This window comes from Rhipicephalus microplus, chromosome 8, assembly GCF_043290135.1.
Source record: "Rhipicephalus microplus isolate Deutch F79 chromosome 8, USDA_Rmic, whole genome shotgun sequence".
Taxonomy (NCBI): domain Eukaryota; kingdom Metazoa; phylum Arthropoda; class Arachnida; order Ixodida; family Ixodidae; genus Rhipicephalus; species Rhipicephalus microplus.
In genome coordinates, this window is record NC_134707.1 from 7,403,526 (window position 1) to 7,430,515 (window position 26,990).

A 26,990-nucleotide genomic window follows, 5' to 3' on the forward strand; every position below is an offset into this window, starting at 1 on the left:
TGAACTTTCCAGTGTGTTTATCTTCGAATCAAAGACTGCGCTTATGCGAGGCAGCTGAGATCTGTCTGACGCACTCATGGCTTGTTTTCTTAAGCAAGAAGTGCGTAATTAACTTCGAAAGACAGTTTTTTTCCAGGTCATAGAAAGTCGTTGGATCACAAACGAAAAATCCTTTTCGTTTGTGATCTGGCTGCTAGCAATAACATTGGAAACCAATCTTTTGACATTAAGTTTTATTAGTGGAACGAAATATGTATACATATACGTTTAATGACTACTAATAATGAATGTAATGAATAAAACTGCATTTCTGGGAAGTGTGGTTGAAATGTTACAACCAGGACGCGTATTTATGTAGGTTTCTGTTGTGTAACTTTATTTAAACAATTTTTATCATAGTTATGCATTTGCAAAAGAATTACTAAGTCATCTAGAGTCTTGACTTCAATGACGTAAGAAATTGTCAGTACAGAAGCACCATCAACTGGAACTGAGGCTGAGAGGTGGTCAAACGCGTTTGTTAGAAATGAAACGAAATCTCTGTTTCTTCACATTGTACAGAAAAAGAGGAGACATAAAGGCAAAATTTGTATGCAACGACTTGAGAAAACTTTACGACGCCCCCCATTACTGGCTTTTATAATGAATATGTTGATCTTAAGAAGAGTAGAAGAAGAATTTAGGGTGTTTTGGATGTTCAGCACTCAATCAGTAATGAAATGCTCTGATTTCGCATCATTGATACTTCCGCAAAGTAAACCTCGCTGACATATTTTTGTTTGTTTTATTGCGATTGCAATTACATGGACACTCTCGGCTGGATTTTGCCGCCAGCATCGATGTTATGCGACGTATATGTATACGTATTTATAGATATGAAAACGCAAGAAAGAAAAAAAAATCAAGAAAATTAAAGCACTCCTACGTGCGGAATCGAACGTAGAACCTCTGCGTCGTTAAAACGAGGCGTTAACCACTGACGTAACCCGGAGCACGCCTCTGACCGTTAAGCTATTTATATCTACCACTTACCATTGATTACGAGCATCTCGGGGGGCATTGTGTTTTCAGCGTTACCAGCACGATGACGCAATGCGCACGTCGCCACATCGCGCGGCGGTGCCCGCTATCCTACTCATGCTTTACCCGGCTTACAGAAGGAGAACGACGTTCCCTCGCACGCCCTTATCTCGTGGTGGCGAGGAGTGGAGAATCATACGTGTTGACTGGCCTCAGGCTTTACCTGGAACAATTACGCTGTAGTTACCGGGCGCACAAAGGTCACTGCAATCATTGCAGTCTCCGTTTGCGAAAAGCGCGCGCTTTTCAGACACAGCGAAGTAACAAACAAGACACTTATTCACCTGCATCCGTACTTGTGAGTACGTTTCGTGCGTCATTTGTGCATGGGAAACGTGGGGCATGTTTAAATGTGCTTTCCAATCCGCGCGTGACTCTTCAAATTATTGCTATCGCATTCATTGCTTCGCCTTTGCGGCAAAGCTGTGAGTTTTTTTTTTTTGTTCTGCTCTGGTTGTGGTGCTGGGTACGGGTGACCAATATTTTGTGACGAGTGCTTTTGTTGTAACAGTGTGTTCTCTTGTGTCCGTTCACGTGATTGCACACATTTAAAAAACTGTGGTCTGCCCTTGGAACTTCCTGCCTTACGTCTATTGCGGCAACAAGAAGTCTTCCGTGAATGACGTTGGCGCATGACGCATATATTCATATAAAGTGCAATGCCCCATGACTGCGTATCACTCGTTGTGTGCTGTTGGGTATTATTGCGTACTATTGAACCGAATTATGTGTTTTTATGTACAGTTGAGTAAGTGTGGTATATTACTGCATCTTATTGCGTACTGCTGCGTTTTAGCCTGCAGTGGCTCGAATCATGGTCTTTAATATTACACTAGAGCAGCACACAGCTGTTTACTCGAATAAATATTGCAATACTCTTACCCCTACTTTAATGAAATAATATTTTACGAATAACTTAAAGTGCAATGTACATTATGAAATAAAATTGACTGCATTTTTCGTCATTCTCTTTTCCTTGATCTTTTACCACTGCAATTCGGCATCTGTCCTTTCAGCCCTCATTTATAAAAACGTCATCTTTTAGAACTTTTCACTGAGCGTAATATACAAGGTAAACTTTTCAAGCTGTCCTTCTACCTTGTGGCGCGGTTCAGAAGAAGTCACGTGTTCTCGCGTCACATAAAGTTAGCAAGAACCATTACCAGAACCTTTAAACAATACGTTTAAAGAATAGCGAGATGCCAATCAAAAAGGAAAGTGCTTAGTTCAAAACGTAGATAATCATACGAACAAATGTTAGTGACCAACAAATAAGAAATGTGCAAGACTGCAAAAGCTGAGGCAAATGTAATATAATACAAAGTAAAAGCTCTGAAAGTCTATAAAGACACCTGCGGAGGCAGGAATAACGTGCTAAAAAGTTAAATGAACCAGAAAAAAAAAGAAAGGGATTGTAAGAGGCTAGACAATGAGGGAATTTCTATCACGTCTGCGACCTGTCATCGAGCTCCCTGAGTTATAACTTAAACCAGTACAGTTTTTTAGTTCATGATAATATGAAGGTCCTTGCTTCAAACATATCCGTCAGTTAAATACAGCGGTCATTTTAGCATAATAGCAAAAATGTAGTGGTCAGCGTCATAACTTGTCCTAAAGACCAGGAAGTGCTAAAGACCAGAAAAAAAAATAATACAGTTTCTTCAGAAAAAGAAATAGAATAAAGGACTGAAAGCGCTCAGACAAAAAAAAATCAGCGCAATATGAGCAGAAACAACAGACAAGAGAGTCATGTAATGGGAGTGAAAAATAAAGCTGAATATACACAACTATGTAGAAGCCTTCTTGAAAGACGGAAAAGGAAAGAATCTGCACATTGTGAAAACCTGTGTCAAGACAGTGCAAATCTGGGATAAGAACAATGACACTGGATTGTGAAAAACATCAAAGTCATCGAAGTTAGCATTATGAAGACTTTGTACTATGTGAGTGGTAGAGTGCTGAAAGAAGTTGGCGCGTACCTGATATGGTCGGTTTTCATTGATTAACCTATGCGGAATCCGACAATTCACACAATTGAGAAGTAAAGGGCGAGATTTCGCTACGGGGCGCCACAATATCATGCCGTGAATTAACTTCTTATCAAATAACAGGTCAGCGTGATTACGTCGGCAGTGAAGTGAGGGCGATGATAATAATCTGTCAGTGTTGGAACAAGATCCATAGGAATTTCTAGCAAAACGATGGTTGTAGGTGCCTATGATTTTTTCTGGACTCACTCAATGGCATCACTGCGAGACTTAGCAATGCCATTCCAGATCACATAAGCATACTCAAGAGGAGGAAGACATTTTACGGTCTCTAACGTGTGGAAGGTTGTAGGAGAACTGAATTCTCGACTGATTCCGCAGCCGAGAAAACGAAGGCCACGCATGGCAGCGCGTTTAGTGTGGGCAGAAAAAATTTAGAATGCTATCAAAAAGAACACCAAGATCACTTAATTCATAGACCTTACATAACAATGCGGTATTGACAGAGTATGAAAATGACATAATGAATGTTTTGCGAGATATACTCATGAGTTTAGCTTTTGAGGTTACAGAGAAAGGTTATTGTGGTCACATCATTAGGTGTAATAATAATAATAATAATAATAATAATAATAATAATAATAATAATAATAATAATAATAATAATAATAAATATTTTCAAATTAAGACAGAACAATTCTACAAAGACGAGTAATAAGTCCAGACATGAATAATGTCGCTACCCCAAGAGTGCGAAAGAAGTGTCACATGGATCCAAGACGTATTTCCCTACACGAAACTGCTACAGTACACAAAAAAAATGGCTGCTGCACTGCTCGTGTAGCCCAGTGAAACAGTGCAGATGATGCTTTCGTTCATCAGACTAATGCTTCAATGATTGGCTAGAACAGATGGCAAAGTGGCAATACCCGCCTTCTTCTTTGCACCGTCTTACATAACTGCGGTTGAATAACTGTGTCGGCAGCAGGGGCGTAGCCATGCATTTGTTTTCATGGGGGAAGGGAGATACCGCATGTATATCTTCATCATCATCATCATCATCAACATCATCATCATCATACGGACTACGCCCACTTGCAGGGCAAAAGGCTCCTCCCATGATCAGCCAATGAACCAGGTCTTGTGCTTTCTGCTGCCACGTTATACCTGTGAACTTTTTATTCTCATCGGCCCACCTAACTTTCTTTCTCCCCTTCGTGTGTTTGCCTTCTCTGGGAATGCAGTCGATTACGGTCAATGACCAGCGGTTATCCTGTATACACACTTGCTACGTGCCTGGCCCATGTCCATTTCTTCTTCTTGATTTCAACTATGATATCCTTCACTCCGGTTTGTTCCCTGACCCACACTGCTCTCTTCTTCTCTCTTAAAGTTACACCTATAATTTTCCTTTCCATATCTCGCTGCACCATTCTCAATATAAGCTGACCATCCTTGTAAGCTTCCAGGTTTCTGCTCCATAGGTAAGTACCCGCAAGATACACATGTTATATATTTTCTTCTTGGGGGTTGGTGGCATGTAACTTATGCAACGTGTACTAAACACTGACTTAAACAGTGCTTTTGAGCACTCTACCAAATAAAAAGTAGGACCTTCCACGTACAGAGCTTTGCCTTGATATTTGCAAAAGGCAGGCCAGTGTCGTCGAGTTGACATCAATACGACGACATATGCTGACTTTTGAGGTACCCCGAGATATATTTTGAATATTCTTGTTCGTACTGGCGCATTTGTCACTAGGCGAAATGGTGTGGGCTTGATAGTTATGTTATGATTCTGGGGTCTTTAACGTTAATTGTATTTGTACTTCAAATGTGTTGCACAGCCTGCGTTTTGGTTAATTCAGTGAAATAAGCAATCGTTGAGAAGACATGGGGTGGCTTGCTTTGGTATACTTGGTGGTGCTTCATTTTCCGATCGTCCTTAACGCGAGAAAACCTATCAGTGAGTAGATAGAGCTCATTCTTTTGCATTACTCAGTGCACATTGTGTTGTAAATACAGATTCAGAAAGGTTTCTTAAGGGGGTGAGCGTTATAATTGGGTTGTAGAGCTCAGACCGTGGCGCTTATGTCGCATGGCAGCTGCTTTCTTTCACGAAGTGCATGCACACGGCCTCGAAAGCTGTACTGTGCCATTTGAAGACGGTCGAACTGATTCACAAGTGTTCGTGATGTGCCAGTGCGAGTTCGTGCTATGTGTGTTCACAATAACAGTTTTTTCTGTCCTATCATTACTCTTGTTTTTTGTGCCTATATTACCTACTTTTCTTTTTTTTTTCTGCACCCAACGGGTAGGGTACCCAAATGAGCCAAAGTCTACTTTCATTTACCCTTTGGTCCTCTCTTCCTCACTCCTGAGTATACTCTATCATATTGCCGTGAATTGTTGTCTAGCATGGACAAAATTCCTAACCTGTCAGTGATGTAGCTTATCATTGTTCTAGCATCCTTAGTAGCAGCTACTTTCGATGGTTGGAATAAAGCAGAACAAGGAACATGTTTGCGAACAGATGGTTACCGAAAAAAGAAGAAAGCGACGTGAATTCCTTGGAAATTCTACTCGCACACAACTAATATAGAAGTACTATGATCTACCCGGACGTTTTATATATATCTGAGGAGGACCATCGGTGCAAACCTATGATCGCTTGGGGCAAAGTTCACTTCCAGTGTTCTGCCTAGCACAGCCCAAGGCAACAATGCATACCTTCTTTCACTCAACATCATTATAACTTATGTGCAAGTTGCACATTACGACAAAATGTAAAGGTTCACTTTAAGCGTATTTATGTGTCGTTAACAGCATTATGCTTGGAGGTCGAGTTGAATGCGGTGAGGATATGGTTCCGTTTCCTGCCCCAAACCCCATTCGCCACTGAAGCACAAAAGGAAAAAATTCTTCTATTGGTGACTTTTTCGCAATTCCGAAATCACCACTCATGCCTCGAGGAGACTCTTAGTGAGAAAATATGCAGAAAGATTATGTGGGTGGTGACGCGGCCTTGAAATTACCGCACCTAACTTCGTAACGTCAGAGCAGTACAGTGTTTACAAAGTCCTACGAATTTCGTAATCAGTAGAAATGGAGTACATTGTCTTTTTAGGGGGCCATAGACTTAGCCTACCAAGTTTCAGGATGTTTCGTTGAGCAAATGTCACCAAAATACTAAAAAAATACTATTCAAAATCTGTAACGCCATGCGTCAAAATTTCGGCACGAAATTAAATTGTGACCTTTTTCTAACAGTAAACGTAAGGCAGCGAAATTAACAACCGTAGAGTTTTGGAATAGAATTTATCTGATTTATTGTTTCAATGCAGCATCGCCTAATTGTGTCACTTAAGTGACAATATTAATTTGTTTAGATTCATAAAGGGCTGTTTGATAACTCCAATCTCGTGTCGGTAATGTTACCACCATCACTTCATCATTAGTGGAGAAAATCGAAGTTCAAAGTATCATTAAGATTTCGCGATGAAATCTACACGCATTACGTCGAAAATTTTAAAGTGCACTTATCGTATTTGGCCAACTTCGGTTGGACGAAATTTCTCTTTACTTGGCATGTTGTCTCTGGCCCCGTAAGCAGACATTGTGCCTCGATTTCACCTCCTAGGAGCTACGTAAGCCTTAGTAAACAGCATCAAATCTTTTGACGACACGATGCTTGGTGCAGGAACTTCAAGGTGTCGTCACCAACTGAATTATATTTTGGGTAGTTTACTCACTAACCAAAAGTCTTCCGGTGGTAAGCGTGGTGCCTTGGAATTGTGAAAGGGTAATTTACTAACAACAGCAATATTGTTTTATTTCTTAGTGTCGCTTTATGAACGATGGTATCATCTTGAGTGTGTAGTTATCTTGCCACATCCCTCCCAGTCGACTTAGGGGAATCCTCTGATTTTGCAGGTGAGCCGGGAGTACTAGTGTACCCCCTGCTTTTGGAAACGAGGAGCAGTGATGGACAGAAGATGGTTCACTTGAGTGATGGGAACTTTGTTCACCTTCGGAAGGCTTCCGTACTGCATGATACACTGAAGGTGTACTCCTACGAAAAGAACAAGCGCATCGTTCAAACGGTCAGTTAATATCGGTATTCTTTCATTCATTCAAGCAGCCCATTATAGGCATCTTGAAGCACTTTTGAAATTCACAAGAACAAAAGTGAGAGCGTTTGCAAGTTCTGGAACTAATATTCAAGACGGGGAAGCTTTCTGTTGAAGGGTACAGATTTTTTCTGCATGCGCATAAAAGCTGATTTGCTACTCTTATTTGTGAGGTAAGGAGCTAGAATGGCCGTGGCACCCAAGAAACCAAAGCAGGGCATGTTAAGAATGCTGAAGCGCTCACACTTAACAAAACAAAACTAAATAATAGCGCAAATGATACAAAATATGTATGTAGACAAACCTGGAATGACATTTATAGTTCCCAGAAGTCGGTTCAATTATCACAACGTCAACCACCAGTAATTAGCTGAAACAATGTGCAAAATGTGGAATGCCACAACTATATGCTGCCTGGTCAGAGATCGAAATGTACCATTGACTTCAACTAAACTTAACACTAACGAATGTATCTACCACAAGCGGTGAAACATAAATGGCGTCTGCAATGTCGAGTTCATTTATGCGTTTTTATATTTGACAGTTTTTTTGAAAATTATTCATACGTCTCCTCGTTAAAGAAGAGGCCCTTTACTTACGATGATGCTGCGCCCCATCCAATCTTTGAAATAAGTAGAACAATAGCCCTTCATCTCATGCAACACCTTGTCTATAGATTAACGGTGTTAGCGAAGCAGTCTGACGCATGACAATGATCTTGAAAATGTTCACTCACACGTTCACGTTATGATGGTCTAGTAGTTATGTCACTTGAGTGCTGGTCCACGTTATGGAATCGAATCCCAGCCATGGCGATTGCGTTTTTGATAGAGGTGAAAATACTAGAGGACCATGGGCTTAGGGTTAAGTGTAGGTTCAAGAACCCCAGGTGGTCGAAATTTCTGGAGCCCGCCATGACAGCGCCTCTTGTAATAATATTGTGGTCTTCGGGATGTTAGACCTCATCATTCATCACTATTGTGATTAGTGTTCCCTTGCTCATAGAGTCCGCCTATAACGACGCATGTGCCTCACGCGACATATTTCAGGTGGTAAATCACAGGGATTTCCTTGTGGATAGTGATAGAAGTAGTTTATCGTCAGAGTGATAAACGCGAGAACACGTATCGATAAGGCTTATTTGTATTCTAAGATATTTAATCTGCGTGTTAGAAACAACACGAGAAGATATATACAGTGATTCTGTCTTCTCAAAGTACAAACGTGTAATTGAGGCAGATTTGGTCACACTAGTATTTCACAATATACCCTCTTACTGCCGCTATGTTAAGTGACACTGCGAAGTCACTGTTGAATAAGACAACTGATGAGAAATTTGTGGGAGTGTACTTTTTGTGTGGCTAGCGAATAAACTATTACGAAACTCATGCATTCTGTGCCACTCTAGACAGAACAAAGATTTGGTTTAATTCACCAATTGCATGACTCGCTTGCACCTGATGTCGATTTTTTGGCTCTGTATGACAGATTCAATCCAAAAATATTGAAGAAAATCTCTTCGAGAACAAAAAAACTCTGGCTTCTCTTCTTCTCGAAGAAACTGAACACGGAATTGTCATGGTATTCTCGTTTCACCTTCCGATATAGTAGGGAAAACTAAAATTGAAACAATTATATAAAGTTTTGATTTCTTTCTTCTGAAATTCAGGAAGGCCTCATTAATCACACGTACAGGATTGAACCATTGCTGGAAGCTGAAAGGTCTGAGACTGGGAAGATAGCTCACAAACTCTACGTGGTAAAGCCACACGAAGCTTACTTCAATGAAACCCGTAAGACTCGATTAACATTTGCTCGAGTTAACGAAGGCTATACAGCAAAGTGAAGGCGCCTGATTTAACCACTTCATCAGTTCCAGAATTCCAACCTCTCGCTGAGCACTTCAAAGTTGGTGAGTTTTTTCTTTATTGTAATTTTTTATGGAATTCCATACACCAACAAAATATTAATTTCAGAGGCCAGGGCCGATGTTCCAGCCGTATTCAGTCCTGACGTGTTTATAATATCAGACTACGAACACAGCAAGCAGTTTACCACCATTAAGAAGTTTCTGAACTACATCTTAGTGTTCTTTAATGGCGTAAGTTTCAAGTGAATCAAGCATTTGATTTCGCGATTTGACTTACCGGATCAATTTGTGGTATACTCGACATAAATATGTGTTTGCGAAATATCTTGTGTTTTGCGCTGATATGCACTCTAAATCACGTTGTACCAACACGCCCAATGCTGCAGTGTTCTAAGCATGTGGAAAATTACAACAAGCAAGAGTGATATATAAAACGTGCCCGGAAATCGCCACGGTGTTTCTTTTAATTTTATAATACTCTCTGATCTAACTCACGTATCTCTCCCTTTCCTTCACCTCGCCCACTTAAGGTCAAACTCAGATACGAGACTGTAAGTTTAGTGCGCATCGTGCCAAGACTGGTTGGAGTGGAAAAAACGGACGTACGTATGCTCTTTCTCATAAGCACTTCTAACCTAAAACTTTGTCGGCCCGTGTGCTCAGCTTTTGGTGCATCTTAATGAGTCCCAGGTGGTTGAAACTTATGGGGCCCTCCACTACGGCATCTCTCATGACCTTATGGGGGTTTTGGAACACTAAAACCCACATATCAATCAATCATTCAATCAATCAACCAACCAATCAATCAATCAATCAAAGGTAAAACATTGAAGACTTGCATATCGGTGCGACTTTGTGACAACATATTGTAGTTTCAATAGTTTAATACTTATGCTTATGTTGAAACAAACATAACTTAGTAAATTATTAAAATCAAATAATATTCAAAAGAAAATTGAGGAAATATTTAACTCGCAAGGTGCTTTATGAAATAAATATGACGAAGTACAAGTCGAAAGACATCTTCTTCATTATAGTCAACGCACTGATTCTCATCCGCACTTTTCCGAGATAATTCTGCCTGCAACGTGCTTTTTTGCTTCATCCAGAATTACATTTCGATAGTATCTGCACCTCAACTGACACTGCCTCAGTTATCGCGTCACCTTTGGCCAATCAACGATGTGAGGTAATGATACCCTGCTATGTAACGTCTTAGTGATGTCATGGTGATATTTGTAATTTCTTTATGACGTCATGAGGTGACATCAGGGGACGGCGATTTTCGGCATCACTCGTGTTGACGCCGACGCCGACGGTATGTTTTCGATTTTGACGAGGCATTTACGACGTTAGCCTTAAAACGATACTATGAAAAAATTGCAAGCTCACCTGAATGACTCATGACACCAAATTTTTGGTCGTAATCTGTGTTAAGTGGGTTATTTCTACTGCATTCACGAATAAGCTATTGAAATTTTAGCTCAGTTGGTCGAGCATCTGATACATAATTGTATATATTTATAAATATAGGAGCTATTCGACAGTCGGGCAAGGCTAGCGCACTCACTAGCCTTGACGTAACGAGTAGTTAGCTTTGCGAGCATGTCTATTGCGGTGACCGATATTATGTCCTTGTCAGCTGCGCGTAAAATCAAGATATAGTTTATTCGGTTTGGTACTAAAATTGAATGATTCGCTACGGTCGAAACATTGGTGGAAGACGGCGGCTTTGCTCCTTACAACACATAACGTGAGTTTGCGTTGCAACTCTACTTGGAGCACGCATTGTAAGATAGTTTGCAATAGCAAACGTTCGCATTGGTGGATCATTGGCTAGGGTGCACAACTGCTGACCTAAAGGTCACGTATTCGATTTCGGCTGTGGCGGTTTCATTTCGAGGGAGGTGAAATGGTAAAGGTCCGTGTACTGTGCGGTGCCAGTGCACGTTGAAGAACACCAGATGGCCAAAATATCCGGAGCCATTGACTAAGGCATCTATCAAAACCCCTCAGATTCTTAATATAGAATTGACCAACGTTACTTGCATAAACCTGATTTTTTGCTACATGGTGGAGGTGTCCACCGAGGTGTAAATTGAGCCTACCAATTGAGAAAGTGATTTTAACTGCCCCGACTACGCTATCACTCGGTGGATGTGTCCACCGAGGTGTGAATTCAGCCTACCAATTGAGAAAGTGATTTCAACTGGCTAGGCTACGCTATCACGTGGTAGAGGTGTCCACCGAGGTGTGAATTGAGCCTACCAATTGAGAAAGCGATTTGAACTGACCCGGCTACACCATCACATCGTGGAGGTGTCCACCGAGGTGTGAATTGAGCCTACCAATTGAGAAAGCGATTTGAACTGGCCCGGCTGCGCTATCACGTTCCATTTTCGAAACCAAAGTCCAAGCGTCCTGCAACTTTATACTTGCAACGCTTTTTTTTTTGCTGTTTTATGTGCAGTGGGGTCGCGACACCTACGAAGTCATGTATGGAAAGGATATGATTGCCGAATATACTCTGAACAACTTTCAGTCGTACATCGAAACGCGCCTGAGTGAATTTACGGGTGCCGACGCTGTTATGCTACTGACCGGGTATGTACATCTTCACCGCACTTTTTTACGTCGTTCTAACGCTATGCGTTATAATGTATGGAATGTAACACGCGATAAGTGCAATGTATACTATGTACACTGCCATATTTGACGATGAGTTTGCCTATTGTTCTGCATTGAAGAGCTGTACATAAATTACTTAATGCCAAACATATCTGCAAAGGAGTGCATATATAGATCTTCGGCATGCGTTACATCAAAACGTATACTTGAATATCGCCATCAACTGATTCAGTGGCACTCCAGTACCGCCATAAACTTCGTTACAACGTCACGTAAGGCACATACAGGAAAACGAGGAGCATGGTGCAGTGTGGTAGCAAACGTTTTCTGGCCTTTCGTCTGCGTGTACTGTTTTCGCTGTTTTGGAGTTTAAGATTAACCGTAACAACCCGGTCAACTTACCGTCTTAGTAAACTCCAGTGCCTCCTTATTAAGAAGCACACTAACATCACCTTTTCCCTAAAATAAGGTGACACTCCAGAGTACTGCATAATTTTTTAATCAAGCTCAGCTATGAGCAGAGGTGCGACTTGTTTAGGAATATAGGAGGTCTTTTTCGCCAAACTCACCTGTGAAAAGACTTACGGCCTTAAATACGAGCTCTTTGCTTCTGAACAGCTATGCTAGTGTCTTTGACCCACCAGCCTTTCATATTTCCACACCAGACTCTTTCTTTCTTTCTTTCTTTCTTTCTTTCTTTCTTTCTTTCTTTCTTTCTTTCTTTCTTTCTTTCTTTCTTTCTTTCTTTCTTTCTCTCTTTCTTTCTTTCCTTCTTTCTTTCTTTCTTTCTTTCTTTCTTTCCTACTTTCTTCCTTTTTCTTTCTTTCTTTGTTTCACGTTGCCAGCCTATAGACCGTTTTCAAAATTGTAAAGCTAGCTTTCTTACTATGTGGTGCGAAGAACTAATGGCGGCCAGTCACTTACCGTAAACAGCGAACGTGAGCACTGGAGTTCATTCTCGAACAAACGCGGCCACCAGTGATAATACTCAAATGTTTGTTGCCGCTTGTATGAATGCTGACGCGCCTCGAAGCAGATCACTTGATCGATGGCGGCTCCTCTGTTCGCTTCTATCAGTGCCAACGTGTATTGCTGTAACCTGACTTTCCGTTTACCGGCCACGAGGTCGGCCAAATAAACAGTTTCATCTTGGACGTTTAGTCTGCTGCCTTCGTGAACGTCTTGACCACGTGACGATATCCTAAGCTTGAGTGCACGAGTGTTTGGTTGACAGTTTAAATGCACGTCAGCAAGCAGATTTCTATTCTCGGGGACTCGTTGTTTTTTTGTGTGTTGTTCATTGCGGCACATAAGGTATTCCAGCATGGCGGTCATCGAAGCCGATTACCACAGAAGGTCGGTGTAGGAATCTTATTAATAGACGATACTATTAACTAATGTAGTTTGACATCCCAAACGACCCTATAAGATACAGTGTCATGAAGGGCTCCAAAAGTTTTGACAGCCACGAGTTTTTTTGTGTGCACCTAAATCTAATCACAAAGGTCTTCAGCATTTCCGCCTCCACCGAAAATGTGGCCGCCATTGCCGGGATTTTTTCCCGCGACCGGCGGGTCAGCACTCCAGCACTATAACCATTAGACAACCGAAGTTGGTGGTATCAGGATCTTCAGCATTGCACTTAGCCATCACGATTCTAAGGTGATCCAGTGCGTCAACTGAATCTCACGGTGTCCACGTTCAGCTTCTTGGGCAGACATTCCAGTTCTTTAATGAATATTATCAGATTTCAATTCACTCTTGCATCCCTCGCATCCCAATGTATTGGAGGTTCCATCTTTAGGGTGAATCTTCAGATTTCTATCTTCAGACGTGTGAGTGTGGGGTGAGCACGGGGTTTCTTGCTGTCTCTTTTGTTGTTTTTTTGTTTTTTTATTTTTGGTTCTTTGCTCAAGCATGTGATGATATCTTTTTTTCTGTAACATATACATGTGCTTCTTCGTGGTAATAAATCAGTTGAAAGTCTGCGCTCGTCCTCGTCTCTTGTGTTCGCTCTCTGAAATTTTCCCTCTGAGTAGTTTAATAAATGATTACCAACTAGTCCGATCCCACACTTTACATCAGAGTGCTACCGTTTCCTAAAAGCAGTTTAAGAATAGAAGACATCGGTATGTTGCTGTGTACGATGAAGATATACGATGAATGGTGATAACGCTTCCGTTATTCATTATTACAAATTAATTTGTGATATACTGTTTTTCCTGCCTGTTCTATCTTGGTGCCCCGCCGCGGTGGTCTAATGGCTAAGGTACTCGGCTGCTGACCAGCAGGTCACGGGATCGAGTTACAGTTGCGGTGGCTGCATTTTCTATGGAGGCAGAATTGCTGTAGGCTGATGTGCTCAGATTTGGGTGCACGTTAAAGAACCCCAGGTGGCCGAAATTCCCGGAGCCCTCCACTACGGCGTCTCTCATAAACATACCGTAGTTTTGGGACGTTAAAAACCACGTATCAATCAATCAATCATGTTTTATCTTGGTGTACAGCCATGTGTTTTTGTCATCAAAGACAAACCGACCAATCGTGAAGTTCCCGGTTGATAAGATAACACACCGAGTAGAACATATTGCACGCAAGGGACTGAAAATGTAATATTTCGGAATTTCCAACGTGGAGCCACGACCACGCTTTCAATCTTTCAGGCGTTCCATGGTGAGCGTGAGTACTGGACGGATCAGATCAGGAGTAGCAGGTAAGTATCTACGAGGGTCGCATAACAGGACTCGTGAGCATGCTGATGCGTTATTTATCAGAAACGAGGGTATTGATTGTATATCTGAACCGTTTGTTTAAAGTCAATACTAGATTGCGAGGTACGCAAGCTGAACCATTGTTTTGACGTCACCTAAATTTTTCTGTGCACGCATGTGTTGCTTTTTGTTGTGTCCACTTTTGCTTCATTCAACTTCAATTTTTACACAGTGCTCATACTGTGTCCTATTCACGTGCTCCGTCACATTCGCGCTAATGGATGAACGCTTCCTAGTGTACAGCCAAGGCCACGTTTGTGTAGAGCGCGGAAGCAGCTGGTGGATGTATGGATAGGTGTATGGATGGTTTTCGCTCTGCTGGGGTCCACCTTGTGGCAGTTTCGCACTCTGACATGTTGTGTCACAGCTGGGTTAGACTGCACCTGCGTACTCGCTCTAGCATGACCGTGGTTGTGTCAGGGGCATGCGCGGCCTATACTCGAGAACTACTTTCTGTGGCAGTGAAGGGAAAGCTATGATGGCGGAGCTACAGCACATGTAGTCTTCGGCAAAGTCTCGCTCTACTCGCTTTTCGAATGCTGGCCGTCTTCGAATAATACCACTGCATAGAATTTGCTACGTCTTCTTACACACATATTTGTGAGTGAAATTTGGCACGAGCTACTTCGGCGAGTAGTTGGAGGGCGACGAGCACTCACCTAATCGCGAAGACACTATGTTAACTCTGAGGTGCACCTAAAACGTGCGACGTTTTCAGACGTGCCAAAACGTAAGATGACACTTCATGAAGCAAAAAAAAAAATATTAATATGTCATTGGCTCGTGCAGCGTTTTTTTTATAAATGATATACTGCAAAAAATAAAGTAATGCTGTTTTGTGTTATGTCCACGCGGGAAACAGACGCAATTATGGGACTATATTCTTCAGCAGTGGCACACACTTTGGTACCGTAGCCTTCCCTTCATTGCCACAGAAATTTGTCCCCGAGTATAGTAGTCAGGCTGGCCACGTCAGAGCCCGCAACTGCCTCAACGAGTCACCCCGCAGAGCAAACACCGGTTACTCGCGTGCTCTTCACAGACGTGGCCATGGGCGTACACCCGAATGTGCTGCCTCGTTTCTTGTTTAGGATTAGCAATGACTGGAGGCATGTGCACGAGACGACGGGTAGCTGAAAGCTTGGACGTCGGGAGAGCATTTGCCGGAGTTGTTCATTTCGCCCACGAGCTAGCACACGTGTAAGTATGAAATTTGAAATCACGTTTGCGATATCCTTTAGCCATTTGACTCCTTCGTGCTCTTGGCTTGTTTCCTTGAATCCATGCATAATGAGCATCATTCCTTTCTGCAAACGAGTTCCGCGGAGACTCACAAAGTGATGGAAAGGTTATAAAAGGGAAAATAGACAGTCACCCATTTGTAGCTCGAAACCACAGGGAACTTCGTACGCGTTTGTTAGAAAGAAAAGCCTCTTTTCCTGCTACAAATTGGTGGTTATCTATTTTCTTTTTCCTAACGTACCCTTTCTGTCTGTGGTCGCATCATTGTGTCTTCCACGTATTGTTTTCTCTGTGCACATGTGAACGTGCAGTGTCTGTTGGCCTTGATTCTTTACACTACACCGAATAATTAAAACTATTCTAATATGAATGGCGAGGAATTTATTGTAGTTATTCTGTAGTGTCCACACAGATAGTGTTTACACAGCGAGCAATCTGCGAATTTAGGTTCGCTACTTTATAATTTACAGTACCTTTTTCAATATTGTTAGCTAGATGAAACAAGTTTGTCGTCGAATTCACACATGTGCACTCCTGAATTTATACTCTAGCGTACCATTGCTATAGGAGCTACACGTAGAAGTCTTCAACAGCGATAACCTATTTGAAAGTTAATTCAAATTCCAGGTCTTGCATGCCGAAACAGCAATATACTTTTTTGGTGTAGTGGGAGACCACGGATTAGTTTAGGCAATACGGTGTTCTTCAGCGTGCACCCAAATGTAAGTGCACGGGTGTTTCTACCAACTTCCACTTTGAAATGAAGACATCGGGTTCGGTAGTCTAACGCTCGGGGTTCTTGAGGTTACAGATCTACATACTTTAGCAGCAATATTGTATAATGGTGACGATAAGGCTGCTCATGATTATAGATAATACGATAATGAGGAGGACAATGACGACACAGCCCTATGTCGCTAAGGGTAAGCTTTCACAGTGAGTGCAAGTTGCGAGACAATGTGGTCGATTTATCCGAAGTGCGTCACAATGCCTACGTATTCGATCAGACAAATGTCTTAAGTACATACTGTCTCCTGTACCAGCGAGCATGAGTCGATGCGTGCAAATATCACTATTTTTATTCCAGGAAATATTCTCGGAAAGTGCAGCTGACCTGATTGTGACAGCAATGTGGCTTGCCATGCCGAATCACCAATAGAGTGAAGGCAGTGATACAACCTTTTGCAAAGGGTATAATTTACCGACATATGCACAGCTGGAGCCAGATGACATCGCGACATAAAAAGACACTAGAAGTCTTGCAGCAACTAAAGACCTGTCAGTATTAAATGTTGCGCCTCCAAAGAAGGCCCACGTTCTTACAAAATATCGCGCTTTGGAAAAGAAGACAATAATTCCACAAATATTGCTATTTGTTGGGCTCTGAACTTACTGCGACATTAGCGCTCTCTCACAGCAAGTGCTGCCAGCTTTTTTCGTGCCTGCTTTTTGCTTAGATAGCCAGGCTTACCCAATTTAGGAAAGTTGGCGAAAAACGACCATTTCTCGTGCTTTGTTTAGAGTTGGATGAAACAGCGCATCACGATGAACGAAAGAAAGATTATGTTAAGGACTTGTTATTCTTTGTTAGACACACCATTATTTACAACTAGCAGTCAAGAAAGCCGACAACGCACTGTTGCTAAGGCTGTCCCGTTCGGCGCATTTCCCAAAGAATAACCTTAATTTTGTCAACACCTTAACACACAGAAAGGTGGCCGCTTCAGCCGAAACGTTGTTTATATAGCATCCACCCACATTAAAAAAGTTAGCCGATCCTACGTACCTTGGGAATCGATGTTATGCTGTCTGTCTGTCTGTCTGTCTGTCTGTCTGTCTGTCTGTCTGTCTGTCTGTCTGTCTGTCTGTCTGTCTGTCTGTTTGTCCGCCTTTAACGGTACCCTAAACGGTACCAAAGTGGCCAAAGGATACTCCAAAGGGCAGAGCCCATTCGTAGCACCCACCAATATTGCTCAAGGTTCAGCGTTCATACTTGTGTGTTTGTCAATTAAAAAGCAATTATTGCGCATGTCTGAGGCACCATAACAACACGTCAGTAATATGTATGTGTATTTTTTACTTGAAAAGGCATACATAAGTAATTTTAAGGACCGTAGTGTTTATCATGCAGCGCTGACCATGCAACGCTTGCATGAAAAGGCAATTGTTTTCAACGCTCTGCTAAGACAATACTGTGGCAGCACCTACCCATCTCCTTGCGTTGTACACCTTATCACCTCAAAAACAGGCACGCACGCCGCGCGCTTCATTTTCTAGGATAACTGCCAGGTAGCGCTCATGTCTCACTTGTGACGTGACTTGATGCGCTCGTTCGCCTCCGCTGCATGCTCGAGGCACTCTAACGCAGAGCTTCCAGAATACCATAATGACTTTCTTGCGCAGAACATCAAATAAACGTTTAGTTCACTCTCTCCAGACGCAAGACTATCGTCTTTCGACGACATTTGCAGTGTAACATGCAGATACGGGGTCGAACTTTTTTATTCAGTGAAGCGTTACGAGATGACGCTAAAGATATGTGCAAATGTTGTACGCACAGACATATGTTAAACAGTCGCACGTTTACTGTGACGGAACGAAGCCAACAGAACATGGTGTTAGCAAGACCAGAAGTGGTATGCGGATGTGTAGGGCTAGTGCGAGCGAAGATCGCGGCCCTGTACACTTCTAGATAAATGAGCTTCAGTGAATGGTGCTTCACTACATACGTCGTTAACTCAACGTGACAGCTGTATGATAGGAGTACGTATGTACTCTTTATACGATTGGTTAGCAAGCACTGCAATCACAATTGGCGTTTCATGAACATTACTGTCTATTTGAAAATCAGTCCGATACCTGGCGTGACTGTGATAGAACGATTGATTGCCACGCAGAACGCAGGGGTTCGATTCCTGCTAGAATCATGACATTAATGCTATGTGTTCGTTGGGTAAAGGCTGCCGATTCCAGTTCTTGGGGGGCGAGGCTCCTTGGGGTTGTCGTACTTGGCGTACTTCACGCCCCACAAAACCCAAATCGAAATTGAACACCTAGAAAACAACAACAAAAAAAAACGTAGGCACATGTGTAAACAACCAACTTTATGTAAAATCGACTATGCGAAAGCAGAATACATGATCACCCGCGCCATCTATCTGTCCTTCCGTCAATCCATTCGTCCGCTTGTCCATCCATTCTTCCATGTATCTCTCCGTCCACCCATCCACCCGTCCGTCCATGTATACGTCTGCCTGTTGGTTCGTCCATGCGGACATCTGTTCATTGGTCCATCCTTTATACTAGTCGGTGACTTGAACGTACACATTTAGGACCTTAAGACCTATAGCTTCGCCCACTCATCGTCATTCACTTTGTGGAGATGCACTGATTTTTCTTAACTCCCTCGAATTAAAATTGTCAATATGGCTTCACGCCGTTCTTTGATATAAACTGCCAATCACCTTCAGTACATGCGCATAAATACATTTGATCTTAACCCGACGTGATAGCTGTATCGTAGGAGTACGTATGTAGTATTTATAAAATTGGAAAACCAGCACTGCGATGACAATTGGTGTTTCATTATCATTAGGGCCTATTTGAAATATAGTTCCGAGAGCTGGTATGGCTGTGTGGTAGAATACTTCATTGCCACGCGGGATGCTAGGGCCCGATTCCGGCTGAGAACTTCACAATCATTCTTTGAATTCGTCCGGTAAACGCTGCTGATGTCCGCTTTTTCTTAACAATCAAGCGCTAAAAACGCGCATGTGTGTCCTCGCCGTTCAAGGGTCAATCACCTGTGGCACATACCCACCCGCGGGTTGGTGCCACTGTCTGGGGAAAAGTGTTTACGACGTACGCGACGGGATTGTGACGTTACTCATGTCATGGCGAGCGAGTTGTATTCGTCAAACCATCCTACCTTCCGATACTAGTTTTGGTTCACAAAAAATTTAGGGGGTGATCGCGAGAACACCCAAACGTAGGCGAATAGATAGCTTTATAAATAGATAGATATGCAGAGAGGCACCAAAAGTGCTTGCAGTACGCAAAGAAATGCTTCGCATTTAGCAATCTTTCTGATACCCACATGGCTGTCGCACCATGCTCCCTGTTCGCCGGTAAGACAGCACGGTCTGGCTAGCAAGAAGACACGACGCCCCTGTCCGATCAAGCTGTGTTATATCGGCAACAATAAACGTTGTGTGTGAATGACCACAAATATTTGAGGTACTTTCGTGAGGCCACTTTTCACTACTACATTGTACTGATTCTTATCCCTATGTTTTTTTTTTGTTCAACCCTTACAGAATGGGATGTAGCCATGATCAAGCGGCTCCTGTGCCAAACATACCAGGAAACCGAGGCGCATACCACTGTCGCTGGAGTGACGGTTACATCATGAGCTACGAGGTTACCGATGAGAGGCAGTTTGCCTTTTCGACTTGCTCTCAGGAGCAGTTCCTTGTTTTCATAAGGTGAGAGGTATTCTTGTAAGGGTGAGCTGAAATTGCTTTCACAGAGGGTATTCAGACCACTGTGTTATCTTGAGTTGAATTGTCCCCTTTTACATCAATATTTCTTGGATAGCTGTCGGCCATCCTCGAATGTGCGTCAAAAAAAAAAACTTTTAGCTTCCTGGTACACATGGTTATCACTCATGCAATACTGGCGTTCCGGCAGGTGCATAGTCAGAAAGTTTTTTTTTTTTTTTTTTGGGGGGGGGGGCACCTTGATTTTTTTGGTGGGGGCACATTCGCGGGGGCACCTTGATTTCGGGAGGAGAACCCTTTTGAAATGATAATTTTTCGCTTTCTATGCTATTGCCGAAAAAAATTTGCGGGGGGGGGGGGGGCACGGGCTCAGTGCGCTAACCCCGGGCTACGCTCCTGCATCCCAGTGCCACACATATAACAAATCTGTATCATCTTTGCTGTGATGCTGTTTAAACAGCACAGAATACGTATTTTGAGGGCAACTAACTAGGCTATATGCTCTGTTGCTTGCTGCTGTAAAATGTCTTGAGCTATGCGCTCGAAAACACGGGGAACCAATTGTCTAGCCTAAATTTGTCCAGAAAAAGCACTTTAAAAGAAATTATTTTTCAGTTTGGAAAAACGTTAGCTCTGGTACTATCACCTACATACGCGGTAACTCTATAGCACAATGAAAGAAGCTAGAATGCTGTGTATTAGCTCGCTAATGTTATTAACCTGGTACTGTCAATGATTTTAAGTATAAAGTCGTCGTGTTATACCCCCCCCCCTCCCCCCCTAACGCATGCGCGTCCCTCTGCCCCTCTCTCTCCCGAGTTGGTGGCGAAGGCCACGAAACGCTTCCTCACTAAAAGTACGGTGTCCACACATCCCACTGCACTTGCGCAGCCTCCTCCCCTTATCTCTCCTATCTAATGCTCCACTCTCTCTCTTCCAAGTCGGCGGCGAAGGCAACGAAGCTCTTCCTCAGTGTACGCGATCGCTTCGTAGCCATTGATCGCTGGTCTTGCGGTGTTTCGCGTTTCCGTGGAACAGAGCGCGTCTGCTTTGGTTTGCACAGGGTTACGTTCGATGTCTTTGGCATGTGCGTTGAGAGACCAGCTGTTTAGGAGTGTTAATCGTAACCGGCATTGTTCACGATAGTGGTCACCGGCATCAAACTATGGTCACCGACAGCATCACTCACGTAGATGTTCTGAATGTTGGTGCACCTGCTTAAGGTGGCATAGACGAGCTTCTGTGAGTGCCGTTCCCCATGTCCCCGCTCTTTCGCATCCACACGTGGTTCTCTTTAACAGAGGTTGGCGTAATTTTTTCCTTTCTTTCGCATAACGGGTAACAGCTTATGTGAGAATGTGTAATAGGGGGCAAGCGTTTCACGTATGTGTAAGCACTCGTCATTACTGTATGACAAGCTTGCATAAATGCATGCCTCTTTGCTGTATGCCCGAGAGTGCACCACGAATGTGGCTAGAGTCGTGAGTAAAAAAAAAACTAACACATGTGCAATATACTTCCATCAGAAGATCCTAACACTCGCACGTTTCCATGTGATGCACCTCGCTTGTTGGTTGTTCTCGTGGTTGTTAAAATTTTTCTTCAATATATTTCTGCACACGCAGGTATATCCCTCAAAGATGCATAGACCATACTTGGAAGAGGCAGTTGCCGAAGCCCTCAAGTAGATTACCAGGCGATACCATGTCTCGCAACAAGTTCTGCCGTAGGGAGTCTGGCTTTCCAGAGTCAAAAGAATGCACCGTAAGTTTAGTAAGCCAACTCTTGTAGAAATAGATCCATATCTCACATCCCATTCATGAGATATCGAAGACGTAACTTGTTGCATTTTCGCCATCTAGTTCTAATGCAACGGTAGAAAGAAAATATTGGAATAGATTCAATACCATGGTAATTTAGTCTATAGACTGAATAATGTTTACCTATATTCATATGAAATACGGAATGGTGTTAAAATTGTTCAATATTGTCACCGTGGCCGTGAAGGTGCATAAGACTCCAGCAGAATTCGGAAATAATTAACTCTTTGGGCGTACTTGTGGCCAGGAAAATGGAAGCTCAAATTACTGAAAAAAGTATGCTCTTTACACTGATATAGTAGGTGAACAAAGAAGCCAAGGGTGTGGACTTTTATACATGCACTGTATAAGATTCCTGCGTTATCGCAAGTGGTCCCGTAAGTTCCAGAGCTAACTTTATTGTTCGCGTTGTGCTCGTAATCTCCTCGGAAGGTTCTAACATCTTATAGCTCCCAGTCATTCGCACATGCTTTGCGCAAGGCAACAGTTCTGTTGCAATGTGGTGGTGACATGACAATAGAAAGAAAGGAGCACCTGTGGCAGAATTATTGGTTTCGAAATGTGAAATGTTACTGATTTCGTTAATGCCAGTGCCTTTCAACTGGACACTGAATGTTACTAAGTAGGTTGATAGACCTGTATTTCACGTGTTTCACTTTGAACAAAGTTCTCATGCGCGAGCCGAAATCTGATTAGATGTTTGCTAATATTTCAGCAACCAACTTTAGATGCTTTTGTGAGCAACAAACATTGTTATTTAGTGTAAGTGGAAGCACTACTTGTACAAGAATTTCCCAGCTATGCAGCTCGCTGGCTTACAGAAAATAACTTTTTACAGCATGTAGACTTTAATAAAATATTCCCGACGAAAGTTGCAGCTTTGTTGCCGATGTCTTTTTTAACAACAAAGCTGTATTGGTAATAAATATTTTGTATGCCTGTATTGGTAACAAATATTTTGTATGCATGTACTGGTGGTACCATCTGTCACCGCTGTGCGCAAACTTGACTGTAATGGTCAGAGATGTCGCATTGGTTTTTCGCTAACGTTTACACTTTCCTAAAAGTACACTGATGGAAGAAGCTGCTTTTCTCGTATTATTAAACAAGTTTTTCACAATACTAATTTCGCCATGATCGCCCCGAGAAGGCACTTTGTACGCGGAAAAAAACTAAAAAAGAAAACGCTGGTGGTGGCGCCACCTTGAGGTGGCCGCACCGATCGGCGTGACGTAGATTTTGACTGTATCTACAGTGCTCCTTATCGGTAAATATGAAGTTGGCGTTCCTCTGAGCGGCCGACACACTTAGCATACAAAGTTTCAAGAAATTCTGTCGATTCAGTGTAGCCCAAGATACGAATAAAATATTTTGAAATCGTTGTTGTTGAGGGGTGCCATCACTCCGCCAAAGTCGTTTGCGCCTCAGTGGCACACACGTGCCTCACGGATCAGCCGCATTGAGCGTTAACAGCCGCTGAGTGGTGGGTGGCGCTCCGCTCGCAAGTGGTTTCACCAATAATCCCCATGGTTGGCGTAGTAGTGCTAGCACTGCCACCCTGCGGTGAGGCTAGGTGGCCACACCGAAAAGATTCGAGACTCTCTTTTGTGTGTCACGGCTGGCGCGTATGGTCGTCTCCCGCGGTGGGTCCATAGGGACGGCGCCGCGGGTTGTCTCCTCTGGGCCCCTCGTGGTGAGTCGAGCATCAGCGAGGTTGCCTTCGCGTTACCTTGTGTTTAGTCTTTTGTTTGATTGAGTGTATTGCAATAATGTATAAGGTTGTTTAGCGTGGCGATCAGTAGAGACGTATTCATTCGGCTGACGATATCGCCAATGCGAAAGTAAATGAATAGATGAACACGATGTTTCGGTTTGTACGGCAGTGCTTGCTGTGTCCATGTGTTCCGAGAACATGGCTCAATTCGAGACCACACAATGTCACGTCTGGATATTTCGTCATGATATTGAAATAGACGTTGACCTCAATTTTTTTTCTGTTATTTACTAACAGAGCAGAAAATTTAGGTCAACATGCGGGCGAAGTGGACTACAGTAGATTTTTAAACGTACATTTCATATCAGTTTACTTAGTGGTTATAACCATAGTTGTTCCATTACAGCACAACGACATGGCATACACGGACGAGCACTGTCTATACTGATTTATTGCTAACTTTTATTGTCGCTTAATGCCATGACCACAGGCACAGTGAACTTTACATTTGATTATGGGAAAGGAACGTTTAACTGTTTTCACAAGCGGGGTAACAACGCAACGCTACTCAAAATAATGACTGCACGAGAGAATCAAGTACGAGTTATTAAGCAAGCAGTTCAACTGGTCATATGCTATGTGTGTCAAATGAAGCCCGAACAGCAGCAAGCCTTCGCGAAGGTATAGTGGGCGGTGTCCACTTATCACTATGGGCAGGCATGCATATATGCGCATAGCAGCCGAACAGGATGCGCACCTGTCAATGGCGATAACTGGTGATGCACACTATACTATCCCGAAGGCTTGCCTCTGTTCGGGTTTAATTTGACGCTGATAGCACCAGTAAAGTTATGCCACAGTAATAACAAAATACGAGAACATCTTGAGCGTAGAATAAAGTCAAGTAAAAAAAAAACTTCAAAGGGTACGGTAGGTGACGGTGTGGCCAATAATCAGAGGATTGCTCCATGTGAAATTATACACGACAATAACTGCCACTTGCTAACACATATGAGGTCCCATGTGTTCACTGTCTTGTCCTATGGTATACTTACTTATTTCAAAAAAGTGTTACTTGCAGTTAAAGTCACACACTCCGAAACAAAGTAACAACGCCTTAAATTATCCTGGTGCATATTACTGCCTTCGGTGCGACTTAGACCCTCGTTTGGAAAGATTATAAAGGCGTATCCACCAAAAAAAAACAGTTATTTAAGTTTGTACTTTCTCGCATCCATCGTATTTGAGCTTTGTAGGTAAAACTGATAGTACTAGTCACTGTGTACGGGACTTCAGTTAATGTACCTTGATGAATGCAGTTCGTAAGTCCATTGTAGTGTTCAAGTTAGAAACGCAACGAACCTGACGATGGCCACAGAATAAGAAATAGGGAGAGGCCTACCGCGCTTGCATTCTTTTCCTATGATGACAAAATCAGTATTTATCTGAAGGCCTTAATGGAGAAGATTCAATTTGTGAGATACACTAAAAAAATTGCAGCAATGAAAAAAGAGACCACTTTATCTAATTAGAGCCACAAACACTGGTTCGATGAGACAGCAGACGCAGGTAACTCTAATAGGCTCAAGACAATTCATAGCAAATTAAAGTTCCTGGCTTTCCGGTTGGCAGATGCGGGCTTGAAGGTTTGGTTTTTCGAATTCTCAGCTTTGGATATCTGACCATTGCATTAGTCAAATTTTTGGCTGTTTTATTGTGTAATGCAACGTATCATGTGAATTTTTACTGTTCTAGGAAAGACATGGTGATGATCTTTGCAAGATAACGTGTTGTCCTGGAAAAGACATCTACAGGCGAAGCGTTCAACGGGCTGAATACTGGTGCCTAGATGGAACGAACTGTAGTTCAGGCAAAGTAAAGTGCATATTTGAAAATGGATGTACTTATAGGCTCCACTACAACAAAAATTATTTTACTTTGAATACCACAAAGGCCCCAGCTGAGGTATTACGCGAGGGATGGGTATTAATTACAGAAAAATATATAGTATGAATGTGCGATACATTTTCCACGAAATAGATACTTTGGCTGTGGTTAATACCATAACACAACAAAGCATAACAAGAACATATCAATATTTAAATTAAATTGAATGTTAAATATTGTTATGTGGGTTTTCCCAATTATATTGCAAACCGAGGCTCGGTGCATAGTAAGAAAAGCGGGAAGGCCTGACATGCATGCATGAAGGGAAGTTTGGTTGTTTAACTTTTTTTTTGCTTTTTCGTTATTGTTTAATCCAGCACTTTCTTTCCCGCCTCCCTCTAATGCTATCTTGTTTAGCCAATTCACCTGAATTACAATTCGCGCTAACTGGATAAAGTTTTTGATTGGATATAATGACCCACCTGTGTAAAGCGGCGTATGAGTTTGTTTTCGGTGGAGCATCATGGCCCACGCTCTTGTCAGATTGGTGTCTGGTCGAGGCGTAGAAGTGCCTAGAGCCTCTGTATAAGTTTGCGGTTCAGTCGTTATGTGACGTCACCGTCACGCTATCGGAAACTGAGTCCGATGAAGCACACATCTAGGTTAGCTATAGACCTATAGGGCCTAAACATCCACCACCTCATTAGCTAGAATCTCGGACTCCGTCAGGACCCGTGTTATGTTTACAGCAATGTATTTTTATAGCGATATCTTAACACTCATTTCGCCTTTACGCTTTACGCTTACAGCTCCCTCAACAAAATTAAATAGAATGAGGTTTCCCATACCAAGTTCATGTTCTTTCTGGGGTGGTAATGTCTGTTTTCAGAAACAGACGTAGCAGTACTGCGCCATATGCGTGGTACACACAGCATGTATAATGAAATACCTGGTAATGATATTCATCTAGAAAGGTTTGTTTCATTTCTACAGGAATGCTACAACGGATACTGCAGACAGAAGCGAAGGAAGTAAAGCTTGCGTGGGGGCTAGTTGGAACATACTGCAGGAAAAGGCTGCGCTGCAAAGTTGAGGACGAAGCTGAAGGAAGTAAAACTGCATCAAACGTTTAATGACAGCAGCAAGATAACTTTGACATCCAATAGGTTGTATGGTTTAAAAACGTTTATTTGTTTATATAAGAAATGTGCTTCTATCACTACTAAAATTGTGCCAACATATGTACAGTGTTCTTTTCTAATTTTTTTTCAGTTTCAAGAAACTGCTTCCATTACATGTCAAGGAAGCTTTGGAGAAGCATTAACTTTATAGTTCAAGCATTTGGAAGGGCTAATCTAAGT

The 26,990-nt window shown here is 42.5% G+C and overlaps 1 protein-coding gene across 2 annotated transcripts; it reads left to right on the forward strand.

The window, feature by feature from the left end:
* The first annotated feature begins 4,833 nt into the window (after positions 1-4,833).
* LOC119165168 (venom metalloproteinase antarease TserMP_A) lies at positions 4,834-26,870 on the forward strand. 2 transcript variants are annotated; one of them, XM_075870908.1, is made up of 14 exons: positions 4,834-5,034; positions 7,002-7,171; positions 8,687-8,779; positions 8,868-8,991; positions 9,072-9,110; positions 9,175-9,299; positions 9,599-9,670; positions 11,539-11,672; positions 14,360-14,409; positions 15,559-15,667; positions 20,026-20,193; positions 21,834-21,972; positions 25,498-25,617; positions 26,623-26,870. In XM_075870908.1, exons 1-14 carry the CDS (start codon positions 4,962-4,964, stop codon positions 26,662-26,664), a joined length of 1,458 nt encoding a protein of 485 aa, XP_075727023.1. In that variant the 5' UTR covers positions 4,834-4,961; the 3' UTR covers positions 26,665-26,870. The 2 variants fall into 2 exon arrangements, with proteins under 2 accessions (XP_075727023.1, XP_075727024.1); XM_075870909.1 differs by lacking the exon at positions 20,026-20,193.
* The last annotated feature ends 120 nt before the right edge of the window (positions 26,871-26,990 follow it).

What these genes read in the sequence shown, in the direction of transcription:
- LOC119165168 (XM_075870908.1), top strand. Translation starts at nt 4,962, where the DNA reads ATGGGGTGGCTTGCTTTGGTATACTTGGTGGTGCTTCATTTTCCGATC. An exon ending in ACAAGCGCATCGTTCAAACG is followed by an intron (nt 7,172 to 8,686) that starts GTCAGTTAATAT and finishes TCTGTATGACAG; the next exon opens with ATTCAATCCAAAAATATTGA. An exon ending in GCTGTTATGCTACTGACCGG is followed by an intron (nt 11,673 to 14,359) that starts GTATGTACATCT and finishes TCAATCTTTCAG; the next exon opens with GCGTTCCATGGTGAGCGTGA.